The sequence below is a fragment of the Drosophila guanche genome, unplaced genomic scaffold (assembly GCF_900245975.1).
Source record: "Drosophila guanche unplaced genomic scaffold, DGUA_6, whole genome shotgun sequence".
Classification (NCBI taxonomy): Eukaryota; Metazoa; Arthropoda; class Insecta; order Diptera; family Drosophilidae; genus Drosophila; species Drosophila guanche.
This window is the reverse complement of record NW_022995745.1, coordinates 4,645,607-4,665,370: the sequence shown is the minus strand read 5'-3', so window position 1 is coordinate 4,665,370 and position 19,764 is coordinate 4,645,607. Positions and strand designations below refer to the sequence as shown.

The following is a 19,764-nucleotide window of genomic DNA, read 5'->3' as shown; positions in this document are numbered from 1 at the left end:
TTCTTTTGTTGAGAACTTGGGCCCATAATTTGCAATTACATTTGACTATGAATTACATTTATTTTGTTGGAATTGTTACTGCCTAAAAGTGTGTTTAATTTGTATTTCATTTATTTGGTTTATGAATTAAGCAAAAAGCAACCCAAGTCAAGGAATTGCCGTATTTCTCATTACAAGTATTTCGTATAAAAGTGCTTAAGGCAATGATTGGAAGAGTTTCCTCAAAGCTAAAATAAATATGCAAAATATATCCCTAATTTATGCAGCATTTAAAGCTGAACTGAAGATCTACCATTAGCTTTATGAGTTCCGTAACTTTATTAATACTCAGCCCAGGGTATTGCCAGCCTAATATTTATACAAGAAAATTCCCACTTCATTTTGTGTGCTGCTACTTTCATTTCATTTCGTTTCCATCTTTTCATTTGCTGTTTTCCTGCGTGTGGATTTGTGGGAGTTTCATTTTTATTGTTTTTTCATTTCGTTGTAAAAATATAGAAAGTTTTCAAAACTTTTGTCGCATCCAAAGGAATATATGAGTGGTGGAATTGGCAGGGGAAAGGAATGGGTGGCAGATGGGACGCGGGGCCTTGATTTGCATTTTTTGGCAGCCGCGCGGGTGGACATTTTTGCGACAAAGTTGAAATTAGATTATGCTAATTAAGGCGTTGTGCTGGGGAGTTGGGGCGTGGCTAGGCAAAAATTTGTTGATTCGCCAGAGCCCTGATTGATGCCAGAGCAGAGCTTTAATTGCCATTTTTTATGGATAGCCCGCAAAAGACGGGACGGAGCTGGAGTTGTGGCAGCATTTTAATATTCAATCAGCAGCTGTCGGGAAGTTGTTTTTTTTTGTTGTTGCTCTGTGTCTTTTATGGCCAAGACCCAAGTTTGGAGCAACTTTTTGCAGCTGAGCAAAACCAAGGACCAAGACTGAGATTGAGGATGGAAGCAGCCACAGTAGCGGAGGATTGGCAGTGGGACTGAAGCGGAGGATTATCGCTGGATCGGAGGGATTGAGACTGAGAACTGGGCTGTGGACTTTCGAGGATTAATGCGCAAAGTGCATCCTGACTTTGCAGCGAGTTTTGTTTGTCTTTCTGCGCTAAAAACTTTCTTTGTGTACTTTTGCCATAATAATTCTTTGGGGCGAAGTTTTATTTTATTTTGCTCTTCGCTCGGCAATTAAAACCAAAGAGGAATCACAGGTCCTGGAACAGAGTCACCCACTCAAGGTTGCGCAACTGATTGATGTGGCATCAGTGGCATTGTCGCACCCACCCCCGAGGAGCGAGCAGTTGCAACCCTTGCAACACACACACACTGGCACTTGGGCTGTGGGCAACCTTATAACATAATTACAGCATAGCCAACAACAGCCATAAGCGCTGGAGTGAGAATGAGAGTCAGCAGCAACCCTCACGACATACAGCCAGAGCCCTGAGTAAAACCTCACCTGGCTCACCCAATGCAACCCCGATCGAAGGTTGAGGTTTGCCTGGGACGACGGCAGCCTGCGCCCAACTCGGGGCAATCTAACTGAAAGCTGGTTGAAAGTTTCCATAATCAAAAGGAGACAAAAGTTCACAGATCATGCCAAATATTTTTGTTGTGTTTTTTAAAGCTGAAAATTCAATCAAATAATGTTCATTCGCTGTTGAACGTTTCCATAAACGAAATGACACATATATGGGAATTTGTACATTTAATAATGAACGAATATTCTAGGATATTTCAGATTTAGATAAGCTGAGCTTTTGTAGCTCCATCAGAAAGTATCTTAAATCTTCTAAATATACCCAAAGTGAAAGCAGAAAATTCTGTTCCGATTTATGCACCAAAACGTTTGCCTTTTGGGTTGTATCCTTGCTCAATTAGTTGGCCATTTACAGTGCCCCTTTTTCATTGCTGTTCCTGTCCTGTGCTTGCCCCCTGTCACTGCCACACACACACACACACACACACAAATGGACACACACATGGACATGGACATCCAGGCACCCATGAACTTGCAGTGACATGTCGTTGTGGTGTTAACGTTACATCGTTTGACTGCGAATTAAAATAATGTGCCACTTGTGGCTCCGTGCGGATGTACACACACATGTGTGTGTACGAAACTCCACTTCATATGCAGACAGACAGAGAGAGAGAGAGAGAGAGAGAGAGATTCCCCCAGGCCCTGGCCTGTGTGTCTGCTGCGTGTCCTGTGCGTTGGCTGAAAATTTGACAAAATTTCATTTGTGCAACTTTGGTCGTTGCCACACATCGTTGCCCAAATCGAATTTGATTTGAACCCTTTCGGGCAGGTTCGCTCTACTCACTCTCTGAGAGTGATCCGTGCCCACCCCTCAGGGTCTGTCTGTGGCCTTGATGCGTGTTTGAGTTATGGCTAAATAATTTCAGCTTCATTTTGAAGTTCAACATTGGACACACGGCCACCAAGGGATGTGCAAATCATGTGTGTGTGTGTGTGGGGTTGCGATTCGACTGTTATGTGATGCGGTTTGGTTTGGTTCATTGAATTGATAATGGCTATGGAAGTGGTACTGTAAGTGGGATTGCTAGTGGTACTGGGAGTTGACAAGAACATGGGGGATTATGTTCTTAAGAATGTTCCAAACTTTTCTATGCCAAATGGAATGGGATTAAAACCAAAACCAAAACCAAATTATTAGCAGATCTAACAAAGATATCTCTACTAAAGATTCTTAACTCCAGATACATAGAAATGCAGTGAATAAAGTCAATACAATGTTGATTTCTGCTCACATATGGAGTGTTCTGTTGGCAAGGCTTTTGATTGGCAAACAATTTCAAGTATTTCTTGTTTAATTAGCTCGAATTTAACCAAAAGAATCACTAAAATTTCGTTAAAAATTAACGTAAATAAAGGAAATACCAAGCGACTTTCAAGATATTTAAGAACTGAATTCCGAAGCTATGAAATCGGTCAGCAAAACTCACAAATTTGATGAGAAAACCCAGTAGAAGAAGATTCCTTTCGAATAGTTCAAAAATAGTTGACAAGTCCATAGAAATCTTCAGGAAGCGATTCTACTTGGGGTAGTCTGGGGTTTTTTTTTAAGTCCGTGAGAAGGTCGATGGTTGAGACTTAAACAAAAATATAAAGGGAATCACTTCTGGAATTGTGAGCTCCCCAAAAAAGAGGAACTCCATCAAGGGTTTGGGAAAATCTTATCCGTAGATTCCATAAAACAAATGGCAAACCAATGGGATTTATTTTGTTAAAAAGATTCTCAAATTCTTCACTTCAGATCCGTTTTCCTCACTCAAGCACAAAACAAACAAAAATCACACTCGTTGCACGGGATCTCACCTTGGATTTTGGATCTTTAATTGTATTTTTTTGTTGTCTCACATTCACTGGCAAAAAAAAAGAGAAGACCACAAGCCGAAAGGACACTGGTCGAGAGAGATGCTGCTGAACTGCCGTCGATGACAGTTAAAAATCAAATGAAATGAATGCCACTGCCAGTGTGGCAGCAACAGCCGCAGCAGCAGCAGCAGCAGCAGCAGCCACAGCCAACGAGTCCTGAGACCGAGACAGCGACAGCGACAGAGGCTGAGGCAGTGGCAGCGACCGAGACCAGTGCGAGGACGAGTACAAGGACCAGGATGAGGATGAGGCGTGTGCGTTTTGGTACGATTTTAAAATTATGAATTGTTGGAAATGAATGAAACGGAGCAGAAGCAGCAGCAGCAACAGCAGCAACAGCGAAGCGTTAGCTAGGTGGGAGTGCGCTTCAGTGCCTGTTGGCATTGGTGGTGCGCAGCCACAGCCAGTGCCAGTGCCAGTGCCAGAGTCGCCACAGTATGAAAAGTGTTGTGTGGAAACCCACCCCGTTGTGGCAAGCCAGAAGAAAGACAATGTCAGCAACAGTGTTGCTGCTGCTGTTGCCAGCAAGATCGTGTTAAGATGTGGATTTTCCTATGCAAAATAATTTCATACCCACCGAAATTCAAGTTGATCTTTTACCAACTTCTCTTGACTTCTCATTGCTAAATCTATGGCTAAGCTTCAGTGATAGTTTCATCTATGGCTTACTCGTAGTATCCAACTACTATTGTGGCAACTTTTTGCCTCTACCCACATGCAACGTTGCCCATTTTCAATTACTTTTACTATTCGCATCCATTCGTGCCACTCTGCTTTCGTACCATTTTGCGAGGCGAGTAGAACAAAAGATTGCAGGAACCTTGGATATGGGCAACGTGTTGCTAAACCGACAGCTCGGGGGCTGGGTGGACCCAGCCATAAGCTTATAATTTCTATTACAATGAAGGCACGCGGAGGATGTGCAGCGGCGAGTGCGAGTATGTAGAGGCGTTGCGTGGGTTTCTTTGCTTACATTTTTTTATGCTTTTGCCGCCAACTGTTTGCTACTTCATTAGCGACACCTCTGCACGCTCCATCCCGTGCCGGAGCTGGCCAAGCTGTTGCCAAGCAATTGCAATGTGTGTGGGTGGTGTATGCAACACGGACATTGCCACCGGCACTAAAAGCAGCAGCAGCAGCAGCAGCAGGAGCCGCATCGGGATGCGCATACCATGAATGTTTTGCTTCAGCATATTCCTTTTTGCAAATGCGAATGTTTGATTTGTATAAAAGATTCCATTAGCGTATTATTTGAGCACTAGTTTATGACTATTTATATTCGCAATAACTAATTTAAATATTATTTGTGCGCCCTTTATCATTTAGTAGCCATTTAAGCAAGGGTTATTGGTTGGAAGACATTTATTTTGGACCCTAGAACTCTATAAATGAAAGCTTGAAGTGATTTTACGAAGCATTTTTGGATAAATAATATTCTAAGCTTAGGTTTCCAACTAGATTTTAAGCGGATTTTGACTTATTTCCATGCTATGCCCCGGACAGGCTTTGATTTGCTGCACGAAATTTCCCATAAGCGAATGGCCCCTCTGCTTGTTGTCTTAATTGAATGAAAAATCAACATTCCAGTGGAATATAAAATATGTAAAATATATATCTGGCTCTGCAAGAGGGTATCCAATGCTGCGAGACCCTCAACAGCCAGCAGGCATTTCTTTTTCGTAGCTGCTCTTCTTTTTGTTGGTGTTGGGCTTGTTTGAAATAAATACCACATTTTTGGTTCGTTATTTTCTGGTTCTTTTTTTCTGTGGGAGAGCAGAAGCAGCAGCTGGAGCTGGAGCTGGGGCATCTCCAATGACTGCACATCAAACGTCAGCCCGGAAGGAAGCTGTTGTTACCCATTGCCCAGCCTGGAGAGGGTATGGCTGGTTGGTTGGGTTGGGTTGGGTTGTGTGCAGCATTGTCTAGTGTCTGTGTCCACCCACCACCACCACAAACGGATGAGGCTGTGAATGTTTACACTTTGGATTTGGTTCTGGTCGTCGCATTTCCTTTTCCTTTTTAGCTGTTTTTTATATGTGTGGACTCGTGCTCGTGCCACACGGTTCGAGGTTTTAAATGTAGCTCGGTGAACGGTTGTTATGGCAATCCCCTGGTCAGGGGCATGCAGCACAGCGTGTACCAGCGGCTGTTGCAATGTTGGGATTCCCCTCAAGTTGCGTGTTCGTAAGCCACAATGTGCAGGCGGTACAGGGGCGACTCCTAAACGATTCCTTTTGCATTTCCTAAGCAACGTTTTTGGGGAATAAAATGCAAGCATCCACCAGATATTTGGATAAACCAGACACCTGATTCTGATTTAAACATAGATCTTTCTTCTTTCTTTGCTTAATATTATTTTAAACTGTTTTTAAAGCTATTTATTTCTATCTCTTTTTTTGTATTTGTATTTTGTTTTTTCCCCCAATTTTCTCTGATTTTCTCACACTCATGTGCAGTTCTTTTATGAAGATCGCTCTCTGCCATCTCCTTTCCGCACTAGCTCCAATTGTCACTCTCTAGATTCCGCTCTTTCTGCCACTTTTGAATAGTTTTATGTTCGCAACATGCAACAAACGCTGCTGCAACTCCCACACATGCCACACAATTTGTGCCACTTTTGTGTGCGCATCCATTTCCGCTTGGGCGGCGAGACACACCACCCATCAGCACCCATCAGCCACACTCGTTTCCCATATTATCCTTGCTTTTATTATTATTTTTTTCACATTTCACTCGAGCGTTGATTGAAATGTTCAACGAACGACAGAGATAGAGAGAGAGAGAGAGAGACAGAGAAAGGCATAGACATAGAAGCAAAGGAAGAGAAGTAAGGGAGAGAGGTAGGGAGGCAGAGGCAGAGGCAGAGGCAGCGGCAGACAGACAGTGGAGCATCAGTCGCTGGTGGGTGGCAGGCGGGAGTATTCCACCCCGGTGGGTGGTTTTCTGCTCGGGCTTGGGCTTATTTTTGTTTGTTTGCATGTAAATTGCAATGTGCCGTCGCTGTACGGTCCACACCCCCCCCACCCCACCCCTGCTCTAGATTTTGCACTCTTCACTTACAATTTTTTTGCATACCCTTTGAGCGGGTTGTTGAATTATGAGCAAGAGTGAAGACCCAAAAGGGAGCATGGAAGTATTCAGAATTGATGAAAATATCTGTCCGTTTTTTTTTACTCTGATAAAAATATAAAATTCGTATTTAGCAATTAAAAATTAAAGTTTCAAATTTATTTTGTATCCCAAACCTTTGGGAAAGGTTTTTTATGAAAGACAAACCATTGATGAATCCATTAAAAATACAACTAGAAATTATTTTATCATAAAAAAAAAAGAAAAACATTAAGCAATGAAAAGCAATCCTTTGGAGATGCAGCTCCAGCTGCTCTTTCAGATCCAACAGATTCCCAACAACACATTTCAAATAAAATCTAAAAATAATTTCAACAGCAAGAGCATCTGCACTTCGAGTGAGTGCAAACATTTTTTGTTGAATTTTTAGATTTTAAACTTTGTTTCTTGTCTTTTTGTTAAATGTTTGCCGTTGTTCCCTGTCCGCCCCCGGTCCCTGTTACCCTGTTACTTACTCCATTGTGATTGTCATTTGCTTTTAGCCGCACCACCCTCCCCATTATGAGTGTTTGTGGTTGAACGTTTCAAGCCGCCTGCTCTGCCATCCATCCGTCCATCCGTCCTTCCGTCCATCATCCATACATCCATCCATCCATCCATCAAGGACAATCAACGCAGACCTTCGCGGCTTTTTTTTTTCAGTGCTTGATTTTTTATTCCACTTCCACTTTTCGTTCAATTTCCTAATTTTTCTCTTGTAGCTTCGGCTAATGAATTAGTTTTTTGCCAGAATTTGAAACTTTTTCTCAGCGCTTCTTTTTTGTTTGTTTAATTAAATTGGAATGGTTGCGCCGCTTCTTTGGCAGGGAAAAATCGCGAGAATTGCTGAAGTGCTGCCACAAATCTTTGAGAGATTTAGGACAAACTTTACCTTCAATAAATAATTGCAAAATATATTTATTTGATTTGAAAAGCAGCTGCCATATATTTAAAACAAATCTTGTAGCTCTGCCTGCCACACATTGGGACTTCCAGTGCATATTTTGCAAACACTTTGCTGTTGCTGGCAATCCGCACAATGGGGACATATTTGAGCAGCTTAAGTGCCGCTGGCGTCGGCATCGGATTTGCCAAATATCCGTCAGGGACACATACAAACAACATACACACACACACACACACACACAGATGTGGAGGAGCTGGCTGTAAGCTGCAGGAGGACTCTCTCCGGACCGGCATCCATTTCCATTTCCATGCACTCACGCAGACTGTAATCGCTTTACGTGCGCTTTGTTGGCAATTGTCAAGTGGAATTGGATGGGGCCTGGGGAGAGGAGAGGCAGGAACATCATTGACGCCACATGTTGCCAGCGACAGATGCGTTGGATTGCAAATTGTCCCAGGTATAGCCGGGGAGTATTGTCAGTTTTTCACTTTATTGAGACAGTTGTGGGTGGGAGTCCTTCTGCCAGTCAGTCAGTCAATTTGCGGCATGCCTTGAGATTTGTTTGATTTTCGTGGGGAGGGAAGAGTTTTCGAATGCCGTAATATATTTCTACTTGCAAACAAAACACTTGCGACAAAGTTCCATTCCATGCATGTCAATTACGCAAATGAGAAATTTGTGCAAAAGCAATTTTGGCATCTGTAGCGGGCTGTCTTTCTTGCAGTTTGTTTGCGCTATTTGGATTTTGATTTGAAGTCATCTCTCATCCCCCTTGGCCCATACCACGCCCCCAGCACTAAGGCACCGACCAATGGCAGCAAGGCGCTTAAGCGCCACTTTCGTGTTTTAGTTGCTCGTTTCCTTTCGTTAGTTTTACTCCACCCCCAGCTGAGCTATGGAAAAAAAAGAAGATTAAGAAAAACAAAAGAAAAGAAAACGTAACGCAAGGGGACAGAAACTACTTACCAGAAGTCCGATGAGTATTTGGAAATACCCCCAGAAAGCACAACAATTATTCCACCAATGTTATGGTTCTCAATCAATTAGTTCAAGTAATTAGTTCAATACATATATTAATTTGAATCAATCCGAGAATGCAGTGGGACTTAAATGAATTTAATTTTTGTCTTCTACCAATTACAGCGAATTTGTTGGCTGGTGTTCTTGCAAAAAAAAAACTACTTTGGCATACGTTTCTCATTTGCGCCCCTGCTACTGTTTTTTAAAATTAATTAATTGTTCGTTGATTGAAACAGTGCCAAGCAGTCAATTAATTTATTAAAAAGTTGCATAAAATGTTTTATTTTTATTGTTTTTTGTAATAAGTTCATAGAAACCCAAATACCATATTGTAACAAGCTTAGTTTTTGTTTTAAAAAGTCAATTTTATATTTTATTTTCATTTAAAGTGAATTTTGTCTTCCGTTTGGTTAAAATTACTGCATTTCTGCATATGGGACTTTTTCGCAAAAACAAATTATTATTTACCCTCTGTTCTAAACTGATAAAGCAAAAACAAAAGATACAAATTTGACGAATTGGCTGACATTTTCGTGAAGCAATCAAACAAGTCCCAAATGCATAAATTTGAATTTAAATGTCGGAGTGCTGCCACCTACATTGTTGCATTTCCAGCTGAATCGCATTCCATTGTTGTGGTCGATTAGTAAACCATGTCGATAAGCCCCTGTTGATTTGGTGGCCAGTTCCGATAGTACCATCCTAGGCTGGTATATTTGATTATTTTCGGTAGATTTGTGACATCGAAATTGAGGCAGAGTTACATTTGCGGTATATTTGCGGTATGACGGTATATAAATCCGCGGTCACACTACTGCGGCCGGCTGTAAAGCAGTAGTACTCAGATCGTAAAAACAAACTTGCTAGCAAAATGTGCAATATATTTTGCTAGGAGCAGAGTGTGACCAGAGGTGAAACCCGCATTTCCAATCCCATGAATGGGATTGGCGGCTCTTGCATGATCGGAGGAGGAGGACAATCAGCGAAAGAAGCGCCGACAACTTTGATTAAACCCATATCTGCAGGAAAAAAACCAGAACGGTCGTTTGTCTATACATTTGAGTATTATAAATCATATAGATATTTGTTCATTTATGGAAACCCATGAAACGATTGCATATTCCGCAGTTTAAAAATATGACAGACAATTTGCATATGGCTGGGAAAAACATCTGCAGCCTTATTTGATTGGTGGAGCAGCAAGGGGAGCCAAGGAATATTTGCGCCCGTTGCTAAGTTGTAAAACGGCGCCTCCAAGCACCCTTCCTATTCAACATTGGATAGTTTCGAGCCCAGATTGTCGCCATCGCCCCTTGGCACGACCCTGTGGTCCCAGTACTTGGTCCCAAAAGGAAAACAAATTAAAACATTTTGTTAACAGCCCAGCCGGGTCTGTGTCTTGGCAATATGAAGATACTGGCGTTCAAATAAGTTAAACAAATTAAAAATGCAAATAAATTCAATATAATCTCATTAATCTTTAATAATTGTTTCCGTTTTTGCCGTTTGATGGCCTTAACCTCGTTTAGAAGCACGGTGGTCATTTATCTTTCACCTTCAGAGGCATTGTTGCCTTCATTTGATTAACACTTTACTCTCTGTTTGCTAGGTACCCTCTCGGATATTAAAACAGATCTTTATTTTTCCGGCTGAAAGCAACATACCAAAGAATACCACACAAATACTATCGATACCACAAAATACTATCGTCTGACTTTCTAGATTTGTTTGGCCTGTTTTTTTGTCGATCTGAGTACTGCCCATGAAGTAATTATATAAGGAGGTGCCGTCGGGTCGGCGTTAGGGCTTGCTCGGCCTATAATTGCGGACGAATTTTTTCGATTTTGTTTTAATAAACGAATCGAAAAAGAAACTTTTCCATGTTTGCCAATAAAATTTTTATTTTTTTTAGAATTAAGAGCCTGAGGAAAACAAAATCTACTAAAAAGCCAAATACCAAATACCAAAATTTTTCAAGTAGTAGCTTATTAATAAATTAAATTTAGAAAAATAGCTTAAACTCATTTTCTCGTAATGGGCAATCCATCACACGATAGTTTCGTTTCACTCACACTTACAGCGCAGAGCCCTTTCACTCGCCCTTGCAAACGGGGTAGATAGTAGAGCAATTTTGCCGACGGTACCTCCTTATATAATTACTTCATGGATCTGAGTACTGCCTGGCGTAAAGCCGCTAGAAAGTTACTTTTCTTATCGGTTCCATACGAATATCATCCCTGATTTTTTTGTTTAAAAAACTATTATTAGTTTTTATTAGTTGATTAGCCCGATTGAAGGGAGGTTCAATCCCATAAAAGATACTCGCTGTCGGTAGCCAGGTCCTTGTGTTTCCATGAAGCTCCTAAAACCCGCATGGGTCCATCACGATGGTGAGTGTGGAGGCTGTGAAGAGGAGCCCCATCTGGCCAAGTCGACTCGGCTGCTGCTGCAAGTCCTTTACTCTGTTTTCTTTCTCTTTTATGGCTGTGTGTGTGTGCTGGTGTTGCAGCAAAGCAAATCTTCTCGGTAGACATCGATCAGGACTGTACAAAGTTCGCTACCGGCGGTCAGGGCAACGATTGCGGTCGTGTCGTTATCTGGAACCTTCAGCCGGTGCTCAGCGAGAAGGATGAGTTCGATGAGGCGATACCGAAGATGCTGTGCCAGATGGACCAGCACCTGGCGTGCGTCAACTGTGTGCGCTGGTCGCAGAACGGCGTCTACCTCGCCTCCGGCTCCGACGATAAGCTGATAATGATTTGGCGCAAAATCACCGGATCCAGCGGTGTCTTCGGCACCGGCGGGATGCAGAAGAATCACGAATCGTGGCGCTGCTTCCACACGCTGCGCGGCCATGCGGGCGATGTGCTGGACCTCGCCTGGTCCCCCAATGACATCTATTTGGCCAGCTGCAGCATCGACAATACTGTCATCATTTGGGATGCCCAGGCGTTCCCCGCGATGGTGACCACGCTGAAGGGGCACACGGGCCTGGTGAAGGGTGTGTCCTGGGATCCGGTGGGCAGGTTTCTCGCCTCCCAGTCCGACGATCATAGCATCAAAACGTGGAACACCATCGACTGGACACTCTCCGAGACGATCACAGAGCCGTTCGAGGAGTGCGGCGGCACGACGCATATTCTGCGTCTCTCCTGGTCACCGGATGGCCAGTATCTGGTCTCGGCCCATGCCATGAACGGCGGCGTACCCACCGCACAGATCATCGAGCGTGAGGGCTGGCGCTGTGACAAGGATTTCGTTGGTCATCGCAAGGCCGTCACCTGCGTCCGCTTCCACAACTCGGTGCTGTGCCGCCCAATGCCCGATGGCCAGAAGAAGCTGCAGTACTGCTGCCTGGCCGTTGGCTCCAGGGATCGCTCGCTCTCCGTGTGGATGACGGCGCTGCAGCGGCCGCTGGTACTCATCCACGAACTGTTCGAGGACAGCATCCTGGACCTGTCCTGGGGCCCCGACCAGTGTCTGCTAATGGCCTGCAGCGGCGACGGCACTGTGGCCTGCCTGCAGTTCACCGACGAAGAGCTCGGCGAGCGACTCTCCGCGGACAAAATGGACGCGCTGTTCATGAAGCTTTACGGGGAGTTGTATGGCGCCGGCTTGGGTCTCGGCAGTAAGACGTCGGTGGCGACAGCCGATCAGAGTTGTTCCTACCAGTCGGAGGCGTTGGCACTGCAAACGTCGGCGCTGCCCTTTCCGCTGCCCAATGGCGCGCTGGAGCGACGCACGGCCTCCACGGCACAGCGACCCATCAGCAAACAGACCGAGACACGCACGAAGGATGGCAAACGAAGGATAACGCCCATGTTCATACCGCTCAATGAGGAGGAGCGTGCTCCAGCCTCCATTGCCTCCAGCAGTGGCACGCCCACAGTGCCAGCCGCGATAGAGCGTTCGCATGCCACCACGCCCACGGAGTGCGCGGTGACGCCACGCATGCCCGAGCCGTTGGTGTCGTCGGCACGCAAGCATCAGCCTGCAGCAGCGCATCGGCGGCAGGATCGAACGCCCTTCGATACCAGCCAGCAGGCGGACTTTCAACGCTCGCACAAGACCCCCGACGAGCATCAGGGCACAACGATGGGTCCCAAGCTCAATATTACGGCCTCGGCGAAGAGTGAGTTCGTGAAGACGGCCCTCGATTACAGGCTGCTCGTGCAGAATGGACACCTGAAGACGAGTCATGGGATGCTGGCCAAGGTGACGGCCAGCAATAATGGCGAATTCCTCTGGGAGTTCTATGTGGGCTCGCCTGTGGTCAATGTGAATCTCTGCGCCAAATACTGCATGCTCTGCTCCCTCGATGGCAGCATGCGGCTGATATCAATGGAAACGGGCTGTCATGTCTTCCCAGCCATTGCTCTCTCCAGCTCCGCCGTGCACTGCGCTTTTGTGAGTATTCCAAAAGATAGAAGTTGCCTTAAGATAAACCTTTTTATCCCTTCCCAACAGAGTCCCGACAACAGTTTGGTGGGAGTGCTTACTGAGTGCGGTTTGTTGCGCATTTGGAATATTGCTGGCGCGACTATTAGCCTGGCCGCTGGCTGCAAGGAGCTGCTGATCAAGCACGGCGCTGTCGTTCAGTTCTCGGTGACGGATCAGGGCATGCCGCTGATTGGCTTCCCCAATGGCAACTCGTACTCGTACTCCACCAGCCTCGAGTCATGGCTGGTGCTGGCCACCAAGGATGCGATCATGTACCATGGCATCCGAGGCACTCTGCCACGCGACGAGGATCTTGTGGCGCGTAAATTTCCGCTGCTCAGCATGCAGGCCAGTAGCCAGAACTACTTTGTGCTCGGCAGCGGCATGGAGTTGTAAGTTATCTCATCCCAACCATTGATATTCCTCCTCCTCATCTGCCTGCTCCTTTGCTCCCTTAGGCGTAAATTGGAGAGCTGGCAGCAGACGGCTAAAATTCTGTTCATCGACAATCAAATAAAGTTGTGCGAAGCGCTGCAATCGACGGATGAACTGAAGCATTGGCACACGATGCAGGCACTTCAATTATCCGCCTATGGCTCGGAGAAACGTTTGCGTATGTTCCTCGATGAGTTGCTCTCGAATTCGGACACGGGCATTTCAACGGTAAGAATGGGTTGGCTTACCCTTTGTCAGCACTTATCCACGCTCTTCCCTGTCTCGCTCTAGTTCGCGTCGAAGCACGAGCTGGCGCAGTGCGTGCTGGACACATTGAAGTCGCACGGACAGTGGCGTCGCCTGCACACGGAATACACGGAACTGCTTAAGTTCTGTCGGAATCAGCGCATTGAGGAAATCTTTGCTACGCCCGCACCGCCACAGCGGCGTTCGGCCTCACCCAGTCCGCCGCATCAGCTGCAAACGGTGTCGCCCAGTCCTCCGCGTGTGACCCCAACTGTGTCGCCCAGTTCACCGCGCACATCCCAATCCTACCAGTCGGAGGCGTCGGCACTGCAAACGTCGCCGCCGAGTACGGCCCCAACGGTGTCGCCTAGTCCGCCCAATCCACAGGTTGGCATGCCGAGCGTGTCCCCCAATGCCTCACAGCTGCCCAGTCCTGGCACAGTCTCACCCGAAACGCCACAATCAGGCACAGAGTCATCCGGCACGCCGCCCGGTCAGTTGTTGCCCCAAACAGCCACCACCAGTCCGCTGCAAACGACCTTTGTGTCCTCCAGTCCGTCGCAATCGGGCACACAATCGCCCCAAACGCCACAATCGGAAACGGAGTCCCCATAGCCGCCCAGTCCGGTGTATCCCTAAAGCGACTGCAACCAAACGGAAGGACTTCCAAGCTGCTACTTCCAACAACAGAGCAAAAGAATTACTCAAGAGCCAAAGCAACCCATCTCTATATTTTTAAATGATGTAAAAACTATTGTCTCTCCTGTTGTTGTTTTTTAACCATTGAACACTCGTCCAGCCTAGATAGGATAGCATAAGGTCTGCCAAGTAATTGTTATAAATTACATTGATAATGTTTATAATATTTAAATTGTAATTTAAATATTTAATTAATTACAAAAAGATTCCCCCCCCCCCCCCCCCCCGAATAAAAGTGCACACGATAATAATTTGTACTCTAATTTGTTGTATATATTTATTTATATTATTTGCCTTTTGCTTAAATTAATAAATCTATCAATGGTCCTTGGTCCTTGGTCAAATGCCAAAAAACTACTCTAAACATATAATAATTATATAATATTAATATATAATAATTATATAAGATTTGTATATAGTTAAAAAAAACTAACTTCAAGCGCTAAAAAAAATTAAAAACAAAGTCCGAATAAGCTGCTTCTCGTGCGGAAGCTCTAAATATATCTATGCACTACATTTATAAATTGTCATTGATTGGTTTCTATGATTTTTAACTAAAATTTGTTTGACTTCTTTTCTAGTTTTTGTTTTGTTTTATGTTTCACGATTTAAGGCAACTGCTATTGGGGTTTGTGTGTGTGATATAATCCTGAGAAGTTTCGCCCACCAAACACGTACAGACATTGTATGACGGACATGAGCTATAAGTGTCTGTTGATTAATTGCAATGGCATAAAACGAAGCCCAGGCTCAGTGGAAAATCGGTATAAAAAAAATAACATTCAGCAGCTACTAATAAATTGCAATTATACGAGGTGATCTCGTCGGCTGCCTTGCGCCCTTAGAGTTCAGTGCATGTTTGCTGGTCAAATTATAAAACAAAAATAATCTCGTTTGCCTTTCACGTTGCCATCAAAGGGTTAAATACGCACTTTCACCCGCACTTATTAACAGCATTGTTAGACGCCCTGCTGCCGACGAGACCTCCTTGTATAGTTGCTTCATGTGACTGCCAACCATCATCTAATCAGCTTTAGATCTATTACGTGTAAGATTGTCCATCATCCGACGACAGCCGCTGTTACCGCGACCACCGTTTCCTTTGGCTATTGGGCATTGTAGTGCGGACCTGGTGTTGGCACCGACTTCAATGGCGAATCAAAGTCCACTGGCGGTGTCTCCACCACCAGGGTCTCTGGTGCATACCGCCGCAATTCAATCCGTCAGCGTTTCGTACAGCTTGTGCACATGCTCATTGTGGGCCGTTGTCGGTTGCATGGCCTTCATGAGTGTGCCCAAGCGGCAGGAGGGCAACTTGTTGTGCACATACCACAGCAGCTTCAGCATGTCAAGTTGTCGAGAAAGGCCTGCAGCTCGCGCGATCGCTTGATGTCCACATTCTTCTCACGGATGCAGGCGTCCAGGCACCACGTGAAATTGTGACAGGGTTCAATCGAGATGATTTCCTGCACCTCAAGGTCGTGCAGCGCCATCAGCAGCTCCGCTCGCAGCTTGCAATAGTGCACATTGCGGGTGCGCAGGAAGAGAGTCCTCAGGAACTGCAGCACCATGTCGTACAGCTTCACGCTGGTGCCGATCATGTTGGCCAGCTTCTTCACCGACTCGCCTTGCCGTAGCACCTTGGGCGTCGGATGGAAGAACAAATTGTTGAGGTTTGTGTGATCGAAGAGGATGTGCTCCTTCTCCCGGATGTACTGCGAGAGCAGAGGTAAAACTTCGTCGCCGAACAGCGACTGATTGTCCCGCCAGATCTGGCGATTCACCTCCGTGTCCGTGTCGGCGTACAGCTCCCAGTCGCGCACCAGAATCTTGAGGTACTTGTCATCGATGTGCTGTTTGTCCCTCAGGATGGCCATCACCACCAGCCTCAGTGACTTGATCCGCACGACGGGGAAGCTCTTCACCAGCAGCTGCGTCAGCTTCTTTTTTCGCTCGAAGGGCTCTTTCTTACCCAGCTCGTTGATGTGGGCAATCAGCTTGTCGCGCAGCTCCTCCATGTGTGACGTGTGGAAATCCAGACGTCGCACTCCGTGGAGGTCCAGAAGCGGCAGCATGGGCCGTAACGACGGCAACAGCACCCCATTCTCCAGCTGTAATTGAGTGGGACAGGTGCATTAGCGATTTTTCGCGCCCAATTTGCAACGTAAACAAACCTGAAAACTCTCAATGGCTTTGAGGGGGTCCGTGCAAGAGGTGAGAGCCTCGCGCAGGTCCCGTGCCATTATTTTTAGCGGGTGTGCTCATTCTTTTTCAATCTAACACGTTTTATGCGGCAATTTAATATTTAATTGTCCCCACAAACAATGTGGGAACTATCGGTAGCCGGCCATTACAACTGCTATCGAATAGTATCGGCTGATAAGAAATTTGATTTTAATCAGCGGTGTTATGACTAATGACTAATGCTGCTGAATAATAAAAATAAAACTATTTGATGAACCTTTAAAAACTGTTTGATAATAATTCACAAAATTTGGACCTTCGTTGTGGCATTCGATTGGCAACAACTATCGTGACGAGCGTGCATGGTCTCTGCGCAAGGTTCCATCCCTACCGTTCTGTCGTTGTCCTAAAGTTCAATTGCCAATTAAATACGGAATGAAATTAGAAAAGTGATTGTAAATGAGAATAATGCTGTTTTGCTTGGCATGTCTTCAAAGAATCGAATCCATTGTCATGGAGGAGCAAAGCCACTGTGCTTATCTCTAGGCGATGACTGTGGAGGTAACAAAATTAGCGATAAGTAACAGGTACGCCAATGCCAGTAAAGTCCATCACTAGGCTGCAATAGCCAGAAGAGAGGTAAAAAAGCATCAAGTACAATCAATTTGGAGTTTAGGTAATCCGCATATATTATGTGCCCCAGCATCGGCTTCCGCAGCTAGAAGACAGCTTCATTTACTTCCGGCTACCACTACGATTACGTCGTAGCCGTGTTCCGTGTGGCAAGCGCGCACCTACGCGCCATTTGTGTGTGCATTGGTGTTGCTGTTGGTGTGTGTGTGTGTGTGTGGTATGGTGTGGTGTGGTGTGTGCGACCTCGCCAATAAGCAGACGAACCAAAAACGTCTGGAGTCGCATTCCGTTTGAAAAACAATAACATTGCCTTCCAAGCCCAGAACCGATTTTCTCCGAATTGCGTGAGGAAAATTAAATGTGACCACTGGGAGCGGGAGTCCAGCACAAGCAGACAAAAACAACATGTCGTCCACATCGGAGCGGAAACGCTATCACAAGGATAATGCGCCAACCGACGACATTCTGACGCTCATCAATCTGGTGCGCCAGAATCCAGCGCTCTACAACTACAAATTGCAGCCGAATCAAAGGCGCCGCTCGGACATCCTCACCGGCTGGCAGGAGGTGGCCCAAAAGATTGGACGTAAGTCAAAATTCACTTTTTGATTGTTTCTGTTGCAATTTTTAAAGCGTTTTTCGTTCCTGCAGACAAGTACACTGTGCAGGAGGTGAGACGAAAGTGGAAGAACCTTCGGGATACGTACCATCAGTATCGCCTGCGCACACCGAAGTGTATAGAGGGTCGTCTGTCCAAGTGGCGGTATGCCAAGGAGTTGGATTTCCTGTCGACCGTGTACCAGCCGAAACTAAAATCACATCGCATACAAAGTAACTATGAGGCGAGCAGTGCCACAAGCACAACGCTGCCCATCGGCTCCATGCTGCACCTGAAGGACCAGGGCGACGACGACGATGATGGGGACGATGATGGTCAGTCGGATACGGCAATGTCATCGCATCATGATGCGCAGATCACGCTGGTCGGCGATGAGACCGAAACATTCATACTGACAGCCTACGAGGAGGGTGTCTCGGACGACACAGTGTCCCAGCATCATGAGCACCATCATCACCAGCATCATCATCACCAGCAGCAGCACCATCATCATCATCACCATCACCAGTCGCAGCACGATGGCAGCATCTCGAGCATTGAGCTATCCCAGATCGCACACGATGACGATGTTGTCGACGATGTGGACGAGGACGATGATGTGGTCGATCACGACGGCCATGTGGTGGACATTGTCAAGCACGAGATGGACGAGGACGGGGCCACCGGCACCGAGGTAGACTACGAGGAGGTCTGCCTGTACGAGGAGGCCAGCGGTGCCCATGTGGACTGCGAGATGGGCGTCAGCGACGGCGTGGACGGCAGCAGCGATGTGACACACAGCAAGAGCTTCCACTACATCGATGCCCATGAATTTTGCATATCGGACATTGAGCCGCAGCCGCACCAGCAGTCCGTCTCGGTCGCTGTACGCTCCCACCATCATCATCAGTATACGGGAAGCTGTGTGAACGGCTCGACCACCAATAGCGTCCTCGGCGGCGGCACCGTTGTCTCCGACGGCAAGCTCAAGAATCTCACGCTGGTCACCACCTCAGCGGCAGCAGCGGCGGCAGCCCAAGCTGTTGCCAGTCGGCATGAACAGAGCATTTCCGCACAGCATATCTCCTTGGTGGATGTCACAGAGGCGACCAGCACGAGCGTAACCATTTCCAGCACACCGGCTGTGTCCCTAAATGCTGCAGCAGTCACCACCTCGCCAGCAGCGTCATCTGCGCTGTGCAACACCACATCGTATACGACGCCCACGGCCACCATACTCCAATTGCCGCCACTAACATGCGGCGGACCCGCCCTCAACAGTGGCGTCAATCCAAATGGACCCTGCCCGCCGCTGGCCATTAGTGCGGCCAGCAGCAGCACCCTGATCAAGGAGGAGGATCAGCATAGCAATGTGTATCATATGGCCAGGGCGATGGCCAAGCGGGATGAGCTGGATCTGTTCTTTGATTTCCTTAAAAAGAAAATGCAATGCTTCACCAAGACCCAGCTGACGCACATACAAATGGAGTTCTTGAATTGTGTGGGACGCCAGGAGGCGGCCGAGCATGACAGCAAAGACTAAGCAACCTAAATAGATGACCCCAAACCATACATCCCCCCACCCTCCTTCCCCCCGTCGAGCCCCTGCTTCCCTCTTGCTTATAGTAGTAGTTGCTTAGTTTTAATTATTGTATATAGGCTTAGGATCGTACAGTTTACCAGTTTCCCGCAAAACTCACACATTTTCGAGTTTTCTCTTCATTTTAGCTTTAGAAATTGCCCCAAAAAATACACACACAAACACATATACATGATCTATGTACACCAATCCCATATACCTTATATATATATTAGTATAACAAGAAGAGTTATATTTGGAGAGAGAGTTGTAACTCCTCTACCATCAGCCCCCCCAAAAAGTGTAATTTGAATGTATTTGTAAAGAATAAAAACAACCGTTTTGATTCTCGATTTTGTGTTGCGCGCGCGAGATAGAGGATTTTACTGTCCGAAGAAACAAAACTTAAACTTAAACTCAAAGAACACTTAGCCTAGCAGGATTACACGCTTGAGAAGGCTTCTGGAGAGTGTGGGGCAGCAGGCAATAAATATTTTACAAGCAGAGCGGCAAAGGAT

At 46.2% G+C, this 19,764-nt stretch overlaps 3 protein-coding genes across 3 annotated transcripts; 2 read left to right on the top strand and 1 right to left on the bottom strand.

Moving 5' to 3' along the window:
* The first annotated feature begins 10,663 nt into the window (after positions 1 to 10,663).
* LOC117580819 (protein HIRA homolog) lies at positions 10,664 to 14,406 on the top strand. The gene is made up of 5 exons (XM_034267539.1): positions 10,664 to 10,822; positions 10,942 to 12,839; positions 12,900 to 13,264; positions 13,331 to 13,535; positions 13,599 to 14,406. Exons 1-5 carry the CDS (start codon positions 10,786 to 10,788, stop codon positions 14,166 to 14,168), a joined length of 3,075 nt encoding a protein of 1,024 aa, XP_034123430.1. The 5' UTR covers positions 10,664 to 10,785; the 3' UTR covers positions 14,169 to 14,406.
* A 433-nt stretch (positions 14,407 to 14,839) lies between these two features.
* LOC117580821 (negative elongation factor B) lies at positions 14,840 to 16,696 on the bottom strand. The gene is given in 4 exon segments (XM_034267541.1): positions 14,840 to 15,457; positions 15,459 to 15,593; positions 15,596 to 16,363; positions 16,427 to 16,696. Coding segments are annotated over 4 exon segments (1,071 nt in total). The 5' UTR covers positions 16,496 to 16,696; the 3' UTR covers positions 14,840 to 15,358.
* A 117-nt stretch (positions 16,697 to 16,813) lies between these two features.
* LOC117580820 lies at positions 16,814 to 19,599 on the top strand. The gene is made up of 2 exons (XM_034267540.1): positions 16,814 to 17,655; positions 17,721 to 19,599. The coding sequence occupies exons 1-2, from the start codon at positions 17,475 to 17,477 to the stop codon at positions 19,208 to 19,210; spliced, it is 1,671 nt and encodes a 556-aa protein (XP_034123431.1). The 5' UTR covers positions 16,814 to 17,474; the 3' UTR covers positions 19,211 to 19,599.
* The last annotated feature ends 165 nt before the right edge of the window (positions 19,600 to 19,764 follow it).

Coding starts and splice junctions, on each gene's coding strand:
- LOC117580819 (XM_034267539.1), top strand. CDS start 10,786: ATGAAGCTCCTAAAACCCGCATGGGTCCATCACGATG. Junction 12,840..12,899: donor CCGCCGTGCACTGCGCTTTT/GTGAGTATTCCA, acceptor CCTTCCCAACAG/AGTCCCGACAACAGTTTGGT. Junction 13,536..13,598: donor CGGACACGGGCATTTCAACG/GTAAGAATGGGT, acceptor GTCTCGCTCTAG/TTCGCGTCGAAGCACGAGCT.
- LOC117580820 (XM_034267540.1), top strand. CDS start 17,475: ATGTCGTCCACATCGGAGCGGAAACGCTATCACAAGGATAATGCGCCA. Junction 17,656..17,720: donor GGTGGCCCAAAAGATTGGAC/GTAAGTCAAAAT, acceptor TCGTTCCTGCAG/ACAAGTACACTGTGCAGGAG.